General features: G+C 46.5%; 1 protein-coding gene across 4 annotated transcripts in view; it reads left to right on the forward strand.

Annotated features, from left to right (window-relative positions):
• The window catches only part of STK31 (serine/threonine kinase 31), a 182,190-nt gene that overhangs the window by 79,312 nt on the left and 82,455 nt on the right, over nucleotides 1–20,423 (forward strand). For all 4 annotated transcript variants that reach the window (XM_056519806.1, XM_056519807.1, XM_056519804.1 and 1 more), the window contains exons 8-14: nucleotides 5,638–5,866; nucleotides 7,080–7,195; nucleotides 11,846–12,005; nucleotides 12,341–12,463; nucleotides 13,795–13,974; nucleotides 17,999–18,115; nucleotides 18,275–18,394. In XM_056519806.1, coding sequence (XP_056375781.1) covers nucleotides 5,638–5,866; nucleotides 7,080–7,195; nucleotides 11,846–12,005; nucleotides 12,341–12,463; nucleotides 13,795–13,974; nucleotides 17,999–18,115; nucleotides 18,275–18,394 — 1,045 coding nt within the window. The remainder of the gene's footprint in view (nucleotides 1–5,637; nucleotides 5,867–7,079; nucleotides 7,196–11,845; nucleotides 12,006–12,340; nucleotides 12,464–13,794; nucleotides 13,975–17,998; nucleotides 18,116–18,274; nucleotides 18,395–20,423) is intronic.

Consider the following 20,423-nt stretch of genomic DNA (forward strand, 5'->3'; position numbering starts at 1 on the left):
CATCGCCGGGGGGCAGAACTAACGGTGCCTCCAGAAGAGTTTAGCTTCGCCCCTCCACCTTTTCGGGAGGCGGCGCCGCTACACCGGCCTCCCGAAACTGCTTTCAGTTTCAGTTGGTCCCGCCGGGGGGGCGGAACTAGCGGTGCGGCCACCGGAGTTTAGCTCCTCCACCTTTTCAGGGGGCGGTGCCGCTACACCGGCCTCCTGAAGCTGCTTTCAGTTTCTGTTGGTCCCGCTGGGGGGCGGAACTAGCGGTGCGGCCACCGGAGTTTAGCTCCACCCCCTCCATCTGTTTGGGAGGCGGCGACGCTTCGTACACCGGCCTCCCGAAACTGTGGCCCGGCGGGAGCTTCTCTTGTCCGGACTGCTTCTGCCTTTATTAGCCTGGAGCTATGCAGCTTAGCAGATGCTTCTATGCAGATGCCGCTGCCACTCCTGAGGCTACCCGCTGTCTGTTCTCCTCATCAGAGGAGAACTGAATGCGGGAGTAGTTCTAGTTTAATGCACCATTATATTAAAAAAATAAAAAATAAATATATATATATACACACACACCTACATGCAGTTTTTCTGCCCCTTTGGGGTAGTTTGGCGCCCTCTTGTGGCCAATCCTTGCATTGCATTATATTTCATTCAGGTTTAATGCCTGTTGTCCTGGGTTCCTAGACTCACTCATCTCACAGCTGAAGTACCTGCGGCTGGCTTCCGGCACCTCTCTACTGTGCGAGGTGTCCGATAGAATGACTCGCCCATACCAGTAAGCCAGACAGTGGTCTGCCGTTTGTCACACGTCTCACGGCCAATGTATCTGTTGCTGCAGTTCCGATACCCCACTGCTGGGTGCGGTATATTTAGGACTGACCGATGTGTCTTCAGGACCCCTACTATTAAGCCCGACGGTGGTCTGCATGGTTTCCTCTGCCGTTTCTCACATGTCTCGAGGCTGAGGTGTCTGTGGCTGCAGTTCCAATACCCCACTGCTGGGTGCGGTATATCAGGGCTGACCGATGTGTCTTCAGGACCCATACCAGTAAGCCAGACAGTGGTCTGCATGGATTCCTCTGCCGTTTATCACACGACTCACGGCTGAGGTGTCTGTTGCTGCAGTTCCTATACCCACGGCTGGGTGCAGTATATGGAGAACTGACCCGATGGGTCTTCGGGACCCTAAGGCTCGTTACAAAGTCTTCTACGGACCCATTCCAGTAAGCCAGGCTGTAGTCTGCATGGTTTCCTACATCGCCGGTCACATGTTTCACGGCTGTTGCATCTTCGACTGGAGTTCCGGTTCCTCACTACTGAGTTGGGTACCGATGGTATGCATGGTTGTCTTCTGTGGATCCATGCCAGTAAGCCGTACAGTGGTCTGCATAGTTGTCTATGACGGCTGACGTGTCTGCGGCTGGTGTTCCAGTCCCTCTCTACCGGGTAAGGTACCGATGGGATGAATAGTTGTCTTCGGTGAATCCATGCCAGTAAGCCTGACAGTGGTCTGCATGGTTGCATACACCGCCTGTCATACATCAGATGGCTGATGTATCTTGTGTCTGGGGTTCCGGTTCCTCACTATTCAGCGAAGTGCCGATGGTTTGCACAGTTGTCTTCTGTGGACCCATGCCGGTTGGCCTGACAGTGATCTGCATGGTTGCCTGCACCGTCTGTTTTTCTTCCAAAGGCTTAGGTCTCTGCAGCTTGAGTCCCGGTACCTCATTGCTGGGAGGTGCCGATGGGACACATCCTAGGTCTACTTCGGACCCATACCAGTTAGCCAGACGTTCGTCTGCTTGGTTGTCTACACCACCTGTCCTTCATCAACCAGCTGATGTCTCTGCTTCTGCAGTTTCGGTACCTCACTATTGTGTGAGGCGTCCGACGGAGTGTTCCATTATCTGCTACGGTCCCATACCGGTGAGCCAGACAGTGGTCTGTGTGGTTGCCTGCACCGTCTGTCATTCATCACGTGTGTGATGTATCTGCAGCTGGAGTTCCGGTACCTCACTACTGAGCGAGGTGCCAATAACATGACTCGTCTTCCATGGTCATATACCGGTAAACCAGGGGGTGGTCTGCAAGGTTTCCTGCACCACTTGTTACGCATTACTTCACCGATTTATCTGCAACTGGACTTTCACAACCTCACTACTGTGTGAGGTTTCCGCTGGGATGTCTTGCTGTTCCCCAGGGACTCATACCAGTAAGCCAGACAGTTGTCTGCATATTTTCTTCTGCTGCCTATCACACGGCTGATGTTTTTTGCGGCTAGTGTTCCAGTACCCTGCTGTTGTGCGTGGTATGCGTGGAACTGACCCAGCGTGTCCCACGGACACTATACGGGATGTCAGAGGTGCATTCCATCGTCCCTTTGCTTCCCTATATCTCTCTTCCATGCATTGTCGTGCCATGCCGTGGACGGTGGTTCTCCACTGCCATGGTCATTTTCATACATGTCTCTCTGAGTTGCCCAATGTGCCTTGTACACTGCACCACATACTGATTTACAGGGTTGCCTGCTTGGCAGGCCCTCTCTGCTTGCCTGCTACTCTTATCTACAGGCTGGCATCGCTCTCCCCTGTGTGCCTCCAGGTGCGAGACCAGACGTGGCCTCGGTCTTTTTGCCTATGGCCAGACTGTCTGCTTGGTGTTTTAATCCACCTGGTCACCTCCCACATTCGTCTGCCACTGCAGCTGTAGTCCAGTGTCTCGCTTCCAGGTGCAGTCCCGCAGAGTGTGTGCACATGGGTTCTTAGGACCCTTTTCTTCCTATAGGTCACACTGTGTCGGCCCTTTTCCTGCTCCACATTCATTCATTTTTGTCTATGGTTTCCGGGGCCTTTGCAGCAACTGCTGTGTTCGCTCTGTTCTCCTTCGGTTGCACTGTTGGTCTGCTGTGGGCGTACCTCCCTTCCTGCTGGTCCTTTTGGATGCCTGCATTTTCACAGTGTCTGCAGTCTTGGTACGCCACTGTTGTCGTGGGGTCCTCATGTCTGTGTTCCTACATGTGCTCGGTCCGCTTTGTAGGAGTACAGCCGCCTTTCTTTTGCTCGGTGAGTGCGCCCAGGGGCTTCCGGTGATTTTGTCTCCGCAGTTCTGTGGCGGTTGAGCACCTCTGTTCTGACATGGGGCCTGTTGGGGCGCCTGTCGGTTCAGCCCCTCCCTGTTCTTCAGGGCATTCTTTTCCGGGATCTCTGTCCAGGGTGACTCAGCCACTTACTCGTCACTCTCTGAATTAACCCTCAACAGGTCTTGTATTTTGGGCCAGATTAGGGGTATGGGGCTCCGATCCCTCTTGGCTCGCACAGTGACTCCTCCAGGCGGCGAGGGTTGCCGCTGGAGCCTGGGGGTTTTGTCCACCCAGTATTTGCATTTCTCTGCCCCTTCTGCGCCTAGCGCGCTTGCCTATTCCCTTTTCGCTTGGGATGCGGGGATCAGGGTGCTTGTCGTAGGTCTGTACTTGAGTTGCCGTCTCGACCACTCTTGTTTTTTCCCTCCTGGAGGGACTGTTTGGTTTTTGCTACAATGCATTCATCAGTGGTTTTACTGTCTAGGCTTGTGTGCTTTCTGTCCGCTATCACAGCCTAGTGCTCTCCCTGAAAGGGGTGTGTCCTTCTTACCCTTTTGTCTGTGTCGCTCGTGCTGCATTGACATCAGAAGTTGTCTGGAGTGCTCTCTCCTATGCCCAGTCCCTGGGAGCCCAAGCTGGGCTCTCCTTGGTTCTCCCTCCATTTCCATTTTACGGAATGTTTCTTGAGGCTGCTCTGGTCTCCTCAGACCGCTCTGATCTAACACTGTTGGTCCCCTTGATTGGGCCTCTGCCCTGCGATGCTGTGGTGTGCCTTCTTTCAGGCGGCTCTCCACTTCCTTGAGCCTTGGGGATGTTTCAGTTCTTGGTCGTTTATAGCGGCCCGGCCCCGACTCCTCAGCGATCCTTAGTCGGGGTGGTATTTCTGTTCTGCTCTCCTTCACTTCTTTGTGGCAATTTTTTCGCAGAAGAGTTTTTTCGCGGGCATCTGTTTCTCTTTTTCCTGTGGTTTCTTGTCTCTATATGACCCAGGTGCTTTGGGTCTCTACGGAGGATGCACCTTGACTTGGTGTCCTCGGCCTTCTCCTTGGACGGGAGATCTTATGGGTTCTCATTATTCTGGGCCTAGTATGTCTCCGACCTGGGGACTCGTCCACAGATCTGGTGGACATGCGAGAGTTCAGTCTGGGACTGTCTCTTTTTCACTGGTGGTTGTTTTTTTTCCCCACTCTAGGGGACTGCTTTGGTGCGTCCCATCAGTTCGGTGTCCCCCAATGAAGAGCGACCGAGAAAAGGAGATTTTTTTTGTACTCACCGTAAAATCTCTCTCGTAGCCTTCATTGGGGGACACCGCACCCACCCATTTCTTCTTGTTTCCGGTTCTTGGGTTGTCTTCCGGGATTCCTTTCTAGGGTCCTTTGAACGTTTTCCTCGCGGGCTTCTCCTACTGCTTTGTGACGAAACTGGTTTCCTCACTGCAGGTGGGCGGCTATATCCTGCCAGGGAGGAGTCGACTTTCTTTTTCCTAGTGTCAGCGCCTCCTAGTGGCAAGAGCATTTACCCATCAGTTCGGTGTCCCCCAATGAAGGCTATGAGAAAGATTTTACGGTGAGTACAAAAAAATGTCCTTATTTATCTTAACCCTTCCAGTACTTATCAGCTGCTGTATGCTCCTGAGGAAGTTCTTTTCTTTTTGAATTTCTTTTCTGTCTGACCACTGTGCTCTGTGCTGACATCTCTCCATTTTAGGAACTGTCCAAAGTAGGAGCTTATCCCCATAGCAAACTTATCCTGCATTGGACAGTTCCTAAAATGGACAGAGGTGTCAGCAGAGAGCACTGTGGTCAGACAGAAAAGAAATTCAAAACGAAAAGAACTTCCTGTGGACAATACAACAGCTGATAAGTACTGGAAGGGTTAAGATAAATAAGGACATTTTTAAATAAAAGTAATTTACAAATCTGTTTGAGAGATAAGCGACGTTACAATGATTTGATTCGTAACAAACTTCTCAGCTCTGCGTTTGCTGACTTTAGCCTGCATAAATGAGTTCAGCTTTCAGGTGCTCCGGTGGGCTGGAGACTCTCTCCTAGGACTGTGTCCACCTTTTACAGCCCACCGGAGCACCTGAAAGCTGAACTCATTTATGCAGGCTAAAGTCAGCAACTGCCGAGCCGAGAAGTTTGTGACGAATCGAATCATTGTAACTTCGCTCATCTCTACTATTTAACTTTCTGGTACCAGTTGATTAAAAAATTAAAAAATAAAACATTTTTCACTGGAGTTATTATGAATATTTGGCATAGCCCTAACCTTTGTGTAAATGCTAGCGTCAGCGGGCAGGATCCGACACACATGTTGCAGGAGAGAGCGGAAGTGGAACACATTGCTGGAGCGGGTTGTAATGGAGGCACCCCGGTTGGGAAAACACTGGTGTATAACCTGTTTGTGTATCACTCTTGTCACAATGTTAACACAGCTCCCTTAGGTCTATGAACCTGCTGCATATAGGTCTATACACAACTTAGAGCAAAAAGAAAAATGGTTGCATATAGCTTTTTAATAGTATTCTAACATTTTTCTTTTTTTTGCTTTACTATATCAAATTGTTGCTTCAGATCACCTTCTGCAGAAACTAATGGTGTGAGAAGTGACCAGAGGTGGTTGGAAGAAAACAAACAGCTAAATGATGTGAACAAACAGCTGAAGGATGAAATCACGCTCTTAAAGAATGAAAAAAAGCAAAAATTGGATGAATACAGGCAGTTAAAAGAAGATAAGGAAATCCTGTTAGAAAAATTAAGAGGTCTGGAACTACATGTGCAAACAATCCAGATTGAGAATAAGGTACGTGCGTCTTTATAGTGAAAAGTCTGCTAACGTGCACTCACTGGCCACTTTATTAGGTACATCTGTTGAATTGCTTGTTTATACACATAGTCAGCAAATCACATGGCAGCAACTCAATTTATTAAGGCATGTAGACATGGTCAAGACAACGTACTAAAGTTCAAACTGAGCATCAGAATGGGGGAAGAAAGGGGATTTAGGTGACTTTAAATGTGGCATGGTTAATGAAGCCAGTCAGGCTGGTCTAAGTTTTTCAGAAACTGCTTATCTGAGAATATTCCGATTAAAGAGAAAATATCCTGTGAGCTGCAGTTGTGAGGAAGAAAATGCCTTGTTAATGTCAGAGGAGAATGGGAAGACAGGTAGATGATGACAGAAAGGCAACAGTAACTCAAATAACTACTTGTTTCAACCAATGTAGGAATAATAAATTTTCTGAATGCACACTACTTTAAACCTTGAAGCAGATGGGCTACAGCAGCAGAAGACCACATAAGATGTTCCTCCTTTCAGCTAAGAACAGGAAACTGAGGCTATAATTTGCAAAGGCTCCCCCAAAATTGGACAATAGAAGACTGGAAGAACCTTCCCCGGTCCGATGAATCTGATTCCAGCTGTCGAATTCAGATGGTAGGGTTAGAGTTTGGCCTAAACTACATGAAATCATGGATCTATTCTGACTTGTATCTACCATTCAGGCTGGTGGTGGTGGTAAGGGGGCCGGGCCCCTTATTACCAATTGAGCATCGTTTAAACATGACCACTAACCTGAGTATTGTTACTGACCAGGTCCATCCCTTTATGACCATAGTGGACCCATCTTCTGACTGCTACTTTCAGCAGAATAATGCACCATTTCGCGAAGCTCATATAGTCTCCTACATGACAATGAGGTTACTGTACGCCCATTGCCTCTACAGTCACTAGATCTCAATTCAATACATCACCTTTGGGATGGGGTGCAACGGGAGATTGGCTTTGTGGATGTGCAGCCGACAAATATGCAGCAACTGTATGATTCCATTCCAGTTGTAGGAATGTTTTCAGCATCTTGTAGAAAGTATGGCACGAAGAATGAAGGCAACAGAGGGTTAAACCTGGTTCTAGAAAAGTGTACCTAATAAAGTGGCCTGTGATCTGTGATATAAAATATATTATAATATATACTTTATCTGTATTTATCTTAATTTCATGTTTTTTTTTATTTTAGAAAGAGAAAGAACTCTTTGAAAAAAACATTAACGAAATGGAAAAGTGTTTGGCATCTGCAGCAGGGAACAAGTTAAAAGCATTAGCAGCCAAAATTGATATACTTAAAAGTGTTAGGTGAGAGATTTTTTTGTGGGATAGTTACTTTGCAATCCATTTGCTTTACGCAATTTATGTTGCAGTCTTGCAGAATTTCATGCTCTACAGACTTGAGTTTTTCTTGGTATTTAGGAATTTTTTAAAATATTTTAGGTACACATTGAAATCTTTAGTGTTATGTTCCAATCTGAAAATATTAAACAGAATGCCATGTATACCATGGCATACCCAGCTGATCCATTGGTTTAGTCGACCAGTTATCATTATTATGCTAGTGACCAAATTCTTTCCATTTCTGGGTGCATATAGTTTTTTTTTTGCAAGAGTCAAAAGCATCTGTTGGTTTGCGGACGGTTCCCTTTAATTTTGGCTAATTTTCAAATGTGAACATAGCCTAAATTCATATTCACTGGTAATTGTATAGTGATAAAACAACATTTAAATAGTTTTATGGTTAATAGCAAAACAAAACATCATCCCTGGAATTTACCGATTTTTAATAATCCGTTCCCTTTTCATCCCTGTTTCATATGGGGTAATTTTAGACAGACACAGCAAAAGCATTTATCTGGGCTGTCTTCTGTCTCTTATCCCCTAAGAAGCAGGAATAAAAGTGCAATGATTCTTTAGTTAGTGAGTGCCATGGATGCTGTGGACTATGTTACAGATGCTCATTACCCCTGAGCACCACCTATAAAATGTAGATTGCAGAATGATCCCATAGTTATCCTGAACGAAATGCAACTATTACTAATAGAACATGGCTGTCTACTGGGTTTGAAGTGCTATGGTTTAGTTTATTTAGATTATGTAATTTTTTTCAATTATCATTGTATTTGAAGTTTTTATATATCCTATTGGACCAGCTAATTAGTTCCTCGAAATATCAGATGTCATTAACTTTACTCTTCCATTCAGATAATTCAGGGGAAGGTTTGTCCACATTTCAGGGGGATGAGAGCTTTAACTCCTGCTACAAGATAGACTGCTAAATTGTGTTTCGAGGGGAGAAAAGTTGAGGAGGGTAGACGAAATGCTATAACCTACATGGATAGAGCAATTTGAGTGCAAGTGACCCCCCCCCCCCCCCAATCCACCTCCAATAATGTACAATCACAAGGCAGTTCCACTATATGTGTGAGAGAGATCCTGTATGTTTTCTACAGTGCCAACACTGATCATTTTGTGACAATTTGTAGGCAAAGAGCCGCTCAGGGGTCTTATACCTTACTGATAACCATTTTTAAAATGGTTTACCTGCAATCTCTCACATCTAGAGAAGCCGTGTGCATGACAAAGGATTTGGGTAATGTCTGACTCGGAAAGTGAAATACCCAGTTCCTTTTCCCAGGAGCCGATATAGGCTGGGGTGTGCGCTGCTCGTGGAGTAGTGAGGATCTGGTAGAGTGAGGAGAGACTGCACTTTTTTGGTGGACGATGCAGAGAGAAGGCCCCCTGTCTGTTAAGTCTCTAACTAGCTTAGAGTTTAACAGTTTCTTGCAGCAGTTTTGAAGGTGAGAGATGTGCATAAAGGTCAGGAAAAAGGTGCCAATAGGGTTTGTATTGTTGGTGTCAGGCATCTTCCTGTCTTTTAAATGGCCACTGTCAAATACAAAAGCTTTTTATATGTTGTACATCTTGGCAAAACATTAATCTTTCTAATGTACTTTATAAGAAAATGTTATTTCCTTTTTTTGGAAATCATGGCTTTGTTCAACCTGAAGCACAGGCATGGACACAGTCCAGAATGTGAGGGTGGGCTTGCACTCATCTGTACCCTCTCCTGTCTGATAGGACAGGAGAGAGCACAGAGGAGTCCTAGCAGACAGGAGCACAGAGGAGTGCTATCGGACAGGAGAGAGCACAGAGTGCTATCGGACAGGAGAGAGCACAGAGTGCTATCGGACAGGAGAGAGCACAGAGGAGTGCTATCGGACAGGAGAGAGCACAGAGGAGTGCTATCGGACAGGAGAGAGCACAGAGGAGTGCTATCGGACAGGAGAGAGCACAGAGGAGTGCTATCGGACAGGAGAGAGCACAGAGGAGTGCTATCGGACAGGAGAGAGCACAGAGGAGTGCTATCGGACAGGAGAGAGCACAGAGGAGGGCTATCGGACAGGAGAGAGCACAGAGGAGGGCTATCGGACAGGAGAGAGCACAGAGGAGGGCTATCAGACAGGAGAGAGCACAGAGGAGGGCTATCGGACAGGAGAGAGCACAGAGGAGGGCTATCGGACAGGAGAGAGCACACAGGAGGGCTATCGGACAGGAGAGAGCACACAGGAGGGCTATCGGACAGGAGAGAGCACACAGGAGTGCTATCGGACAGGAGAGAGCACACAGGAGTGCTATCGGACAGGAGAGAGCACACAGGAGTGCTATCGGACAGGAGAGAGCACACAGGAGTGCTATCGGACAGGAGAGAGCACACAGGAGTGCTATCGGACAGGAGAGAGCACAGAAGAGTGCTATCAGACAGGAGAGGGCACAGAGGAGTGCCATCAGACAGGAGAGGGCACAGAGGAGTGCTATCAGACAACACAAGATGTACAAATGTTTTTTGAATCTGACAGTGCCCATTTTAGTATTCAAAGAGTCCAAGCGAGACCACATAGGTGTGAAAGTTAAAGGGGTTCTCCGGTGCTTACACATCTTTTCCCCTATCCAAAGGATAGGGAATAAGATGCCTGATCGCGGGAGTCCCGCCGCTGGCGACCCCCGTGATCATGCACGTGGCACCCTGTTTGTAATCAGTCCCCAGAGCGTGTTCGCTCCGGGTCTGATTACAGGCGACCACCGGGCCGGCGGCGTGTGACGTCACGTCTCCGCCCCCGTGTGACGTCACGGCTCTGCCCCTCAATGCAAGCCTACGGGAGAGGGCGTTATAGCTGTCACGCCCCCTCCCGTAGGCTTGCATTGAGGGGCGGAGCGTGACGTCACACGCCGCCGGCCCGGTGGTCGCCTGTAATCAGACCCGGAGCGAACACGAAGTCCGGGGACTGATTACAAACGGGGTGCCGCGTGCATGATCACGGGGGTCCCCAGCAGCGGGACTCCCGCGATCAGGCATCTTATCCCCTATCCTTTGGATAGGGGAAAAGATGTGTAAGCACCGGAGAACCCCTTTAAGGAGTGGGTCTGAGTCAACCAAGGGAGTAGGGAAGAGGGAGCAGTGGGTTAGGGGTAGGGGGCCAGGGTGATCGCCATCATTCTCCATACAGAAATTTGACCACGCATCACAGGGATATAAGATTATGAAGCGAGAGCGGGCTGGGGGTATCCATAGGTCCCTCTGGAAATGATCCTTATGGACATTATTTAAAAGGTTGTGCACGTCTGACGAAGCAGGTGGGGCCACCAAATCTAGCTGTTCATTTATCTGGATCACTTTTATAGTTGGCCTCTATATCTGGGAGGCCAATTCCTCCTTTGTCTCTCCTTCTAGTCAGGAGGTATGGGTGTGACATGGGCATTTCTGCTTCCAAATAAACTTAGAAACTAAAGAGTGGAGAGACCTAAGATAGAGTGTCGGGAGGGCTATTGGGGCCATTGTCATGATGTATAGTATTTTAGGAACTATATAACTTTGCACTAACTTTTTTTCTGCCTAGCCTGGACAAGAGCGGAATGTCAACCAAGTTCTTGATGGACTTACTAGCACATGAAAATGATGTAGAATATCATAGAGTATTGACCATGGAGGGTGGTAGAGAGACGTTGAGAATGGAGAAGCTAGGGGAGAGGGAGCCGTTCACTTTTCAGTTTTGTATGGGGTTGATCATAGAGCGAAAAAATATCCTAAATGAAGGTGTACGATAGGCCAAATGTCGCTAGGGTACCCTCAGAAAGTTCCACCCCAACAAAGGCTTTTTCAGCATTGATTCCTATAATAGCCATAGGCATCCACCTGGATTTCGCATAGTGTATGGTGTGTAAAGAGTTTGACTGTGTTCTCTTCCCTCCCTTTCTTGTAAAAAATCTGCTTGTTTATTGTGGACTAGCAAGGGTATTAATCCATGAATTAGAATGGAAATAATTTTTGCCCATATTTGAGATCTAGGTTAAGGAGAGAGATAGTCCTATAGCTTCCACAAAGTATGGGATCTTTGCCCTCTTTGTATATAAGGGTTACATGAGCCTCCTAGGTTTGTTTAGGCAGGAGGGCTCCCTTAAGTAGGGAGTTGCATGTATGGAGTAAATGAGGCAATAAAGGGAACCCATCAGGCCCAGGATTTATGCCTGGTGGGAAACTGGCGATGACTGTGGTCAATTCAGTTTCAGAAATTGTCGTAAGTAGTTTCTCAATTGCAGATTGGTCCAGGAAAGGTAGAGCAATTGAAGAGAAGAAATTGATCTGGTGGATGGGAGAAGGTGCTCAGAAAGCTGGAGGTTATATAGGTCAGAGTAGAAATGACTGTATCGTCCGTGTGGTCTTGGCAGAGTGGATATGTGCCTTTTCCCTCGCTTTTGTTGATTAGGGATGACATAACCTTCCTGCCTTTATTGCCATGGGTATAAATGTAGAAGTGCTTTAGCTGAACACGCTTATAAGACATTTCTCAACTTCTCCCTAGGAGTAGGAGATCAGCATGATTGTCTGTCGGGTGATGTAATTTTAATGTATTAATATGTAAACCACTTTTTAATATCTGTATAATACTTTTGCAGACGTGAAAATACAAACGTTACTTTGGCTGATGATCTTCTGGATGCTGTAAAGGTTGTTGGCTCCGGACAGCTATCTGCTCCATCTTCTTTAAATGCTCTAGAAAAGACCTGGGAAGAATACAGCTTTGCCCAGGAAATGATTCGAGAGTGTTCAGATGTGGTATGAGTAAAAAGATAATAAATAAATGGTGCCGTGTTCCCCCCCCCCCCCCCAATTTTTGCATTAAACCAGTGTAAATGTATCTGCCCAGTCATGTGCGTGCTTGCAGTATTGCTGGCGGAGTAGTTTCCATATACCTTTTTAGTGTAGGGTCACATGCAACGAATCCACAGCGTATTTTATGCTGCGGATCCGCCGATGGCACGACCCTATATTGTGCCTCCAGCTGTTCCTATTGAAGCGGTTTCCTGCAAGTCATGTGATATTTGAATTTGATATAGATAGATATAGATGTGTTTTTCACTCAAATCTTTTTGTTTTATCTTTTAACTTAGGTTGAACTAGACATGCTTATTGACAGGCGGAATAAAGTTAAAGAACAACTAAATTCATTTGTAGATGCCTTTGTGATTGAGGTTGACCAGTTGCCATTGGAATCAAGGCTTGAAGAGCTTAAGGTATGAAATTTAAAGGGTTAGGTGGTAATTAAAAAAAAAATTATCAGAAAAGGTAATATTTTGTAATTGTGTATGTATTTTCTTTAGCTACTATTTTATTTTGATAATTATTTAAACTTTTATAGTAATTAAGTAAACATTTAGTGCAGCTATAATTTTTTATCCAATACTTTTCCCTTTGGACCAGTGCTCCATGAGAACAGTGGCAATGGGGGAGCAAGGAATGCATTGGTAGATTTAGTCTGCCCAATATTCTGAAAACCATGGATAGTTCCTGGCCCTATCTTATGTGAAGGATAGCTTTATGCCTATCTCATGCTTAAACTCCTTCACTGTATTTTCAGCTATAATTTTTGCAGGAAGACTATTCCATGCATCCAATAGTAATACTTCCTGATATTACTGCATAAACCTTTTCTCCTCTAATATAAAACTATGTCCTCTTGTTTTCTTTTTTTAAGTATACTCTCCTCCTTTACCGTGGTTATTCTCCTCATGCAGGGGTCTCAAACTCAAATTATCTGGGGGCCGCTAAAGGTTGAGGCTGGGCCACATCAAGTATTCTACAAAAAGTAACAAGCAGTTCCCCCACGTAAGGAGGGCAGTGACCTCCACAGACATCCAGCCTCCAGCTATACAGTATATGACTGGAATCTGTATGTCTGTGTACTGCTCCACTTTGGTGCTTCTCTGGTCCACGGCCAGGATCTGCTATGGCCTATGGGCTATAGCAGTAGGTACCGGGACTGGAGGAGCAGTGGTCGGAGCACCGAAGCTGACGTGCCGCTGTTAACTTACCCTACCGGACAGTGCATGCATCCTTCTGCATGCTGCTTCGCTCCTATGAACGCTCGTCAGGGACATCAGCCGCGGTGTTTTAAAGTGTCCGGGGGCCCTCAGCGCAGATTAAGCGGGGCATCCTTGTGTCCTGAAAAGATCGTTTGGGACACGGGGATGTTTTTAAATCCTGACGGGACAGGGGGGCACAATATATCATCCCACGTGCCTGAATTGGCCTGTGGGCCTCGAGTTTGAGGCCCCTGCCTTTCTTTAATTAAAAGTTTCTATCATATCCCCTCTGTCTTGTCTGTTTTCCAAGCTATACTTGTTAAGGTCCTTTTAACCTTTCCTGGTAAGTTTTATCCTGCAATCCATGTACTAGTTTATATAAATATACCTTCACAGTCTACACTTTGCTAATACCACTGATTAATCAGAATTGTAACTTTGTTCTATGTTTAAAATTGGAAATTTGATTTTACCTCTGGTGAAGGGTGTCAGCCCATGTGCTTCTTTTTTTTTTTCTCCTGTGTGCTTTGGTCTCAATACAGGTGCTTCTGAATTCATTACAAATTGCGTACGGAGCATCTTGTAACTGTGAAGATTCAGATGCTGTGTTTCAGGAGTTTTATAATTGGAAACAAGAAAAAGTAGAAAAATTCAGCACTGTCAGAAGTGACACCGACAGCTCTGTAGGACTTCTGGACACATGGTTGTCTGACATCAGAAAGGTATGCCTGCCAGAACCACTAAAGAGGTTATCCAGATTTGGTGACCTTGCCTCAGACTGTAGCCTTTTTAATATTTACAAGTGCTCATACTTGCATTGCTGTTCTATTAGCTGTAGTGGTGCAAGGTGCTGCAGTGATGCCTTGTTCACTTTAATAGGACAGTGCTGCAGTATCTTGCAACACTGCCAACTAAGTAATGGTCATACTTGCTCTACTGTACTATAAAACAGTTTGCCAATAATTTCAGTTTTAGGGAAACACTTGACATGGCTACCTACAAAAGCATGTGACATACGCTTTACTCTGCCACCTTCATAGCAGTACTCTGCACACATGAAACTAGGACAGATGCAGTGGAGGAAGCAGAGTAACATGTATGGTCACTTGCTTCTCCATAGGTAGCTCTTTCATATAAGTACTGGGGAACAGGGGGAGATGAGCTTTATTGATTTTTATAACTGGACACAAGTGAAGAGAAACTACATTTCTTGGTTGGTTCCTTTGCGGGGACACAGAGCTCCCGGCCTCCTCCTGCTGCCGGCCAATGATCTTTCAGCACGCTTTTGGGGGGGGTCAGCTTCTGTACTCCTCCCTCTCCTCTGCCAATAGGGTCCATCTGGGTGCGGAGTCCACCCCCCTGGTCAGTGCAGCCTGCTTCTCCTTCCTGCTCTGCGGGTCTTTTCACCTCAACAGCTTACCTGCCTCTTCATCTCTGGACACAGGACAGCTATAGCCTGCTTTTCAGCTCCAGCTGCGGGACACAGGACCTGGGTCAGATTGCTCCACTTTATTTGCTGACTGCTTACTAGCACTTATGTCCGACCCCAGACCCGAACCTCCCCCCAGACAGGCGACCACAGCCTTAGTCACCTACTATGCTTGCGTGGGCTGCAAGATGAAAATTGCTAGTGGTTCCACTTAATCCACCTCTTTCGCCTGCTCCACCATGCGCACCATCCCTCCTGTGTCTGTTTCTCAGGATGTCCCCCTGTAACGCGCAGTGTCCGCCCTTCCCCCAGAGTGGGTTTCTTCCCCTTCTTAGTCTGTCTCTGACCTGGCAAGGGTCTCCAGATCAGTGGCCTCTGCTTTTGAGTGGTCTTCCCTGCGCATGACCCCCAGGGAGTCCTGCTCAGTCTCTCCTTACCCCTGCTTCCAGTGCTCTCTCAAGCGCCCTAAAGTAATTTTGTCTGGCTCTTCTCCTGAGTCGCATACTCGTGATAGACATTCTTCCCGTAGATCTCGCTCCTCTTCCCCCGTCGCAAGACCCTCTGGCTCTGGACACACTTGTCATCCCGTGGTCGTCCTTCTGTCTTCCTTACCTCTCTCTGCCTCTCCTGCCCAGGGTTCTGAGGAAACTCAAGTCGGAGGGCGTTCCAGCCATTCTGGTGGCTCCAGACTGGCCCAGGCGTGTGTGGTACGCCAACGTAATTCGGCTTGTTGCCGACGTACCATCTGCTCTCCCAGGGTCCTCTCTGCCACCCCAGTTTACTGTTGCTGCATTTGACAGCGTGGCGGTTTAAGCCGCGGTTTTGAGAGCTCGGGGGTTTTCTTCCACCATGCATCGGGCTCGGAAACCTTCCTCCGCTGGGATTTACTACCACACTTGATGGGCTTATTTCCAGTGGTGTGCGGCTCAGTCCGTCTCCCTGATGGCTTTTTCCTTTCTGCCCCTTCTTGCTTTTTTGCAATGTGGTCTGGATCAGCGCTTGGCACTCAGCTCTCTTAAAGGTCAAGTGTCAGCACTTTATAATCTGTTTCAGCAGCAGCTGGCTTCCAATTCTCATGTCCACACCTTCCTGCAGGACATGGCCCATGCGACGCTGCCATTCAGGTCTCCCACTTCTCAACCTGGTGCTTAGCATTTTGAGGGAGGCTCCATTCGAACCTCTCCGGGATGCGCCTCTCGGTATCCTTTCATGGAAGGGCGCCTTCCTCATCGTGATTACCTCCAATAGGAGGGTGTCCAAGCTGGCGGCTCTCGTCGCTCTCCCTTCTTGGTCCTTCATCAGGACAAGGAGGCTTTTTAGCCACCTCCCTCACTGGCCAAGATGGTTTACCCCTTTCACATGAACGAGGAGATCATTCTTCCTTCTTTTTGTCCGGCTCCATTCAACGCTAATGAGCGTTCCCTACATAGTCTGGAAGTTGATCGAGCTGTCCAGATCTATCTTTTTGTCACCTCCTCCTTTCGGAAGGGTAACTCGTCTTTGTGATTTCGGAGGGTGGTCGCAAGGGTCTTCCGACTTCCAAGGCGACCATTTTGCGGTGGATCTGTTCTGCCATCTCGGAATCGTACCGTTGCAAAGGAAAGGTCCCACCTTTTCGGGTGTCTGCACATTCCAAGCGTTCAGTTGGGGCTTCTTGGGCAATCCGCAATAGGGCTTAGGCCTTGCAAGTCTGTAAGGCGGCCACCTGGTCATCCTTGCACACTTTCACCAAATTCTACCAGGTGCACACGTTTGCGTCAGCTGACGCTGGTTTGGGGTGGCAAATTGTTGCAGGCAGCAGTGGCTCAGTCTTCTGCCTGATGTTTAGTTGGGTATTTTTCCCACCCCGAGGACTGCTTTGGTACGTCCCACGGTCTCTGTGTCCCTCAATGGAGCCAACCAAGAAAAGTAAATTTTTTTATGTTTACCCTAAAATCTCTTTCTCGGAAGATCCATTGGGGGACACAGCACCCATCCATTGTGTTTGTTGCTATGGTTCGGTTTACTTGTCCGAGGGGTTGTTTTCTGTTCCTTTTTTGTCTGGTACCATCAGACACCTGCTGGTTTCCTTCTTTGTTGGTCCTCTCCTACTGCTTTGGGACTAAACTGCTTAGCTCAGGGTCAGTAGTTGGGTTATATCCTGCCAGGAGGGGCCGACTTTCTTTTTGTATGCCTAGTGTCAGCCTCTTAGTGGCAGCAGTATATATCCATGGTCTCTGTGTCCCCCAATGGATCCTCCGAGAGAGATTTTACGGTAAGCATTAAAGACCTACTTATGAGGTGAGTTGCATATTATAATCGTTAATTCTTTAAGGAAATCAGTGTCACCTGCACTAATCTGTTGGTGTAGGCATGTAGTGTCGGTGACACTGATGATAATGATACTTACCTATTCCTGATCCGTGGCCTTGCTCACCCGTTATCTTTTTCGGGCGGGAAGCTTGGTGCACAAGCGGTATTTCAGGAGCATGCTAAGGTCACGATTGCTGCTTCTTTAAGCCTGCTCACAGCCAGGCAAAGTTAGGAAGTAGCAGCTGTGACATCAGCATGCTCCTGGAGCTCTACCTGTGTCTTTAGTGTCCCCTGTACTAACATGCTAGTGCAGGTGACACTGATGACAGATTCCCTTTTAAGAATCGAAGTGGACAACTCCCTTAAAGATCCAAACACTTCCCAAAGTTTAGAAATATAGAAATGGAATAAAGAGGCACTCAAGTTTCCAGTAGGGTGCAGGATTTCTTTTATTCAAGGTGCATAAAACCGGGCATCTGCGAGGCGCTGGTCTGGTGCCCCGCAGATGTCTGGTTTTATGCACCCTGAATAAAAGAAATCCTGCACCTACTGGAAACGTGAGTGCCTCCTTATTTTCTTTCTATATTCTATAAATGGGAAGAGTACCGCTATTAACAGTGCAGGTATCTGTGAATCCGTGTATACCGCACAGCCTCTATTAGCAAGATTGACTAGGCAGTGAAGGGTTTCAGTGCCGACCACTGGGTCTAACTTGGCTCTATTGGACTTCCCAAAGTTTGCCAGTGCACTGTTCGATGTAAAGTACCTTTTTTATATAATTCTTGGCCAATTACCCCTACTCATTTTTAGCAAAGAAACCCTGAGCCCATGATTATTTTACTGGGATGCCTGTTCATAAAAGCTGTGCCAGTATACCTTTGACTGTCCGGACATGCTGGGAGTTGGAGACACACTGGCTTACACCTTTTGCAGTACTATAGTATCACAGTTTAAGAATGCAAGTTTTGTTTCCTGGTATATTTAATCAGCTCTCTGTTTACATCAATTACTTATTGTTCCTATAGTTTTTCGACCTACACTCAAGCTTCTCATTGGATTCTTGTGACATCCTCTTGGATATCGACGACATCTTGGAAAAGATTAATCACAGCACATCCAAGGAGCTAAAAATTTCTCTTGTGGTATGTATTACTTTATTTTATGTTGTGTCTCTTTTAGCTTATGACTTTCAGCACTTGAATTCTAAAATTCTGTGGTATAATATGATACTAAAATCATAGCTCTATCGCTTCTAATATTGCAGCAACAAGTAATGCTTTTACTTTTATCGCTAAATTCAGGAACCAGATGAAGATGAGCAAACAATAATAACGAATGCATATAACAGAGTTGTAAAGCTGATTTATGAAGAGATAACCCTCATCTCTGCTTTAAAAGCAAAGTATCTGGCCAGTGTTGAAGTAAGTGCAAGAGCTGACACTCTAAAGTTTTCTATTTGATGTACATTTTTGTTAATAAGGCTTTGGAAAGGAGTGGTACCTGAGGGGAAAATGTAAGAGGACACAAAGTCCTGGCCATTTACATATTAGCAACAGAGGCTAGTACAGCATGCATCTCCACAATGGTGGCACTGATCTGGGTAAGTGATACATAATTTGAATCTGGTTCACCCGCACTCTGACCCTGTATATCAGATTTTGTGCGAGTGAACCAGCTGTCTGTTTTCCTTTTTAAAGGGAGATACAAGAATCATAATAAATAAATTAAAGGAGACTGAGTGGGAGGGTGTTTTTGTTCCTTATCTGGATGATTTCCTTCTGGTGGCCTAGACTACACTTTAAAGGTTCTCAATAAACTTGGTTGGTTGGTGAACTGGGAAAAATCCTCTCCTACACAACAAAACATATTTTTTGGGATCCTGTTAGACTCCACACTTCAAAAATCCTTTTTACCTGACGAGAAAATTATTAAACTTAAGAAGTCTTTGGTTTGGGAAGTTTCTGAGTCTCCAAGAATTTCTATTAGGAAAGAGGTGTCCTTGTTAGGCCTTTTTACTTCACCATCCTTGCAGTACCCTTTGCCCAATTTCACTCTAGGTCCCTTCAGTTGGAAGTTTTGGATAAGTGGAACGGGTCCCAGAGGGGTTGGAGAAGGTTATCCTTTTACCCCAGTCAGTGTTTTCTTCTCTTGGGTGGAGGTTGGTGGATTCTAATCTAGACAGATGTTTAGATTGGAAGGTTCATTCACCCTTGGTGTGATGCTAGTCCCTGGGGGTGGGGGGCCCATGTGGGGGATAGAGACCTTCAGGGTTCCTGGGACATGTTGATCAGGCATACTTCCTTTGGCTATAAAGAGTTGTTAGCCATTTTTTGTGCCTTGCAAGCCTTAGGTCTCTCTATTAAAGACCAGAATGTTAGGAAACTTTCAGATAACACTAGTGCGGCATCCATAATTAATAGGCAAGGTGCAACTAGAAGTGATAGTCTAATGATGTTATCTTTTCAGATATTGTCGTTTGCTGAGACACAGGTCAAAATCCATCTCCGCTATCCATTTGAGGGGAGAGCTAAACATCAGGGCAGACTTCTTGAGCAGGCATCAAGTTTGACAGGGAGAGTGTCAGTTAAACACAGCAGATTTTCAGAAAATCTCAGTTCTGTGGGGCACTCCTCAGGTGGACTTATTTGCCACCAGACAGAACAGGCAAGTTAAAAATGTTCTTTCCCTATCCCCGTCAGATAGGCCTTTAGCAGTTGATGCATTGTCATATAAATGGGTGTGGGATTTGGCTTATGCTTTTCCCCCACTTATGATCATACTCAGGGTCATCAAGAAGATCAGGGAAGACAGTGCGAGAGTAATTCTGATTGCCCCCTTCTGGCCCTGGATGGTGTGGTTCTCCTGCCTAAAGACCATATCAGTGTTGGACCCTTGGGTCCTTCAAGAAATCACGGACCTTTTGATTCAGGGTCCGCTTCTACATTCAGAGGTGCGAAGTCTACACCTGACGGCCTGATTTTTGAAAGGCTAATTCTAAAATCTAAGGGCCTCTCAGATGCTGTGATTGCCAGAAAGTCTGTGACCTCTAAGATTTACTTCAGAATCTGGAGGAAGTTTTTTGAGGTGGTGGGCCTTTCTAATATAGACTTTAAAAAGTCTTACATAGCAGATATCTTGGACTTTCTTCAAAAGGGTCTTGAAATGGGCTTGAGGGCTGCCACTCTTAAGGTTCAGGTGTCCGCCTCGGGAGCTCTCTTCAGTCAGAAGATTGCTGACCACCTGTGGATTTGTCAACAGATTCCAGTTGTCAAGAAGCGTTAAGACCACAGCTTGGGATCTTTCAGTGGTTCTTAATGCTTTGAGTGGACAGCCTTTTGAGCCTTTGTCGGAGATTCCTCTGTCGGTTCCGATTTAGAAGACTGTCTTCTTAGTGGCTATTACAACAGCCAGGCGAGTAGGAGAGCTAGCGGCTTTATCTGTTAAAGAACC

Source organism: Hyla sarda, chromosome 5 (assembly GCF_029499605.1).
Source record: "Hyla sarda isolate aHylSar1 chromosome 5, aHylSar1.hap1, whole genome shotgun sequence".
NCBI lineage: Eukaryota > Metazoa > Chordata > Amphibia > Anura > Hylidae > Hyla > Hyla sarda.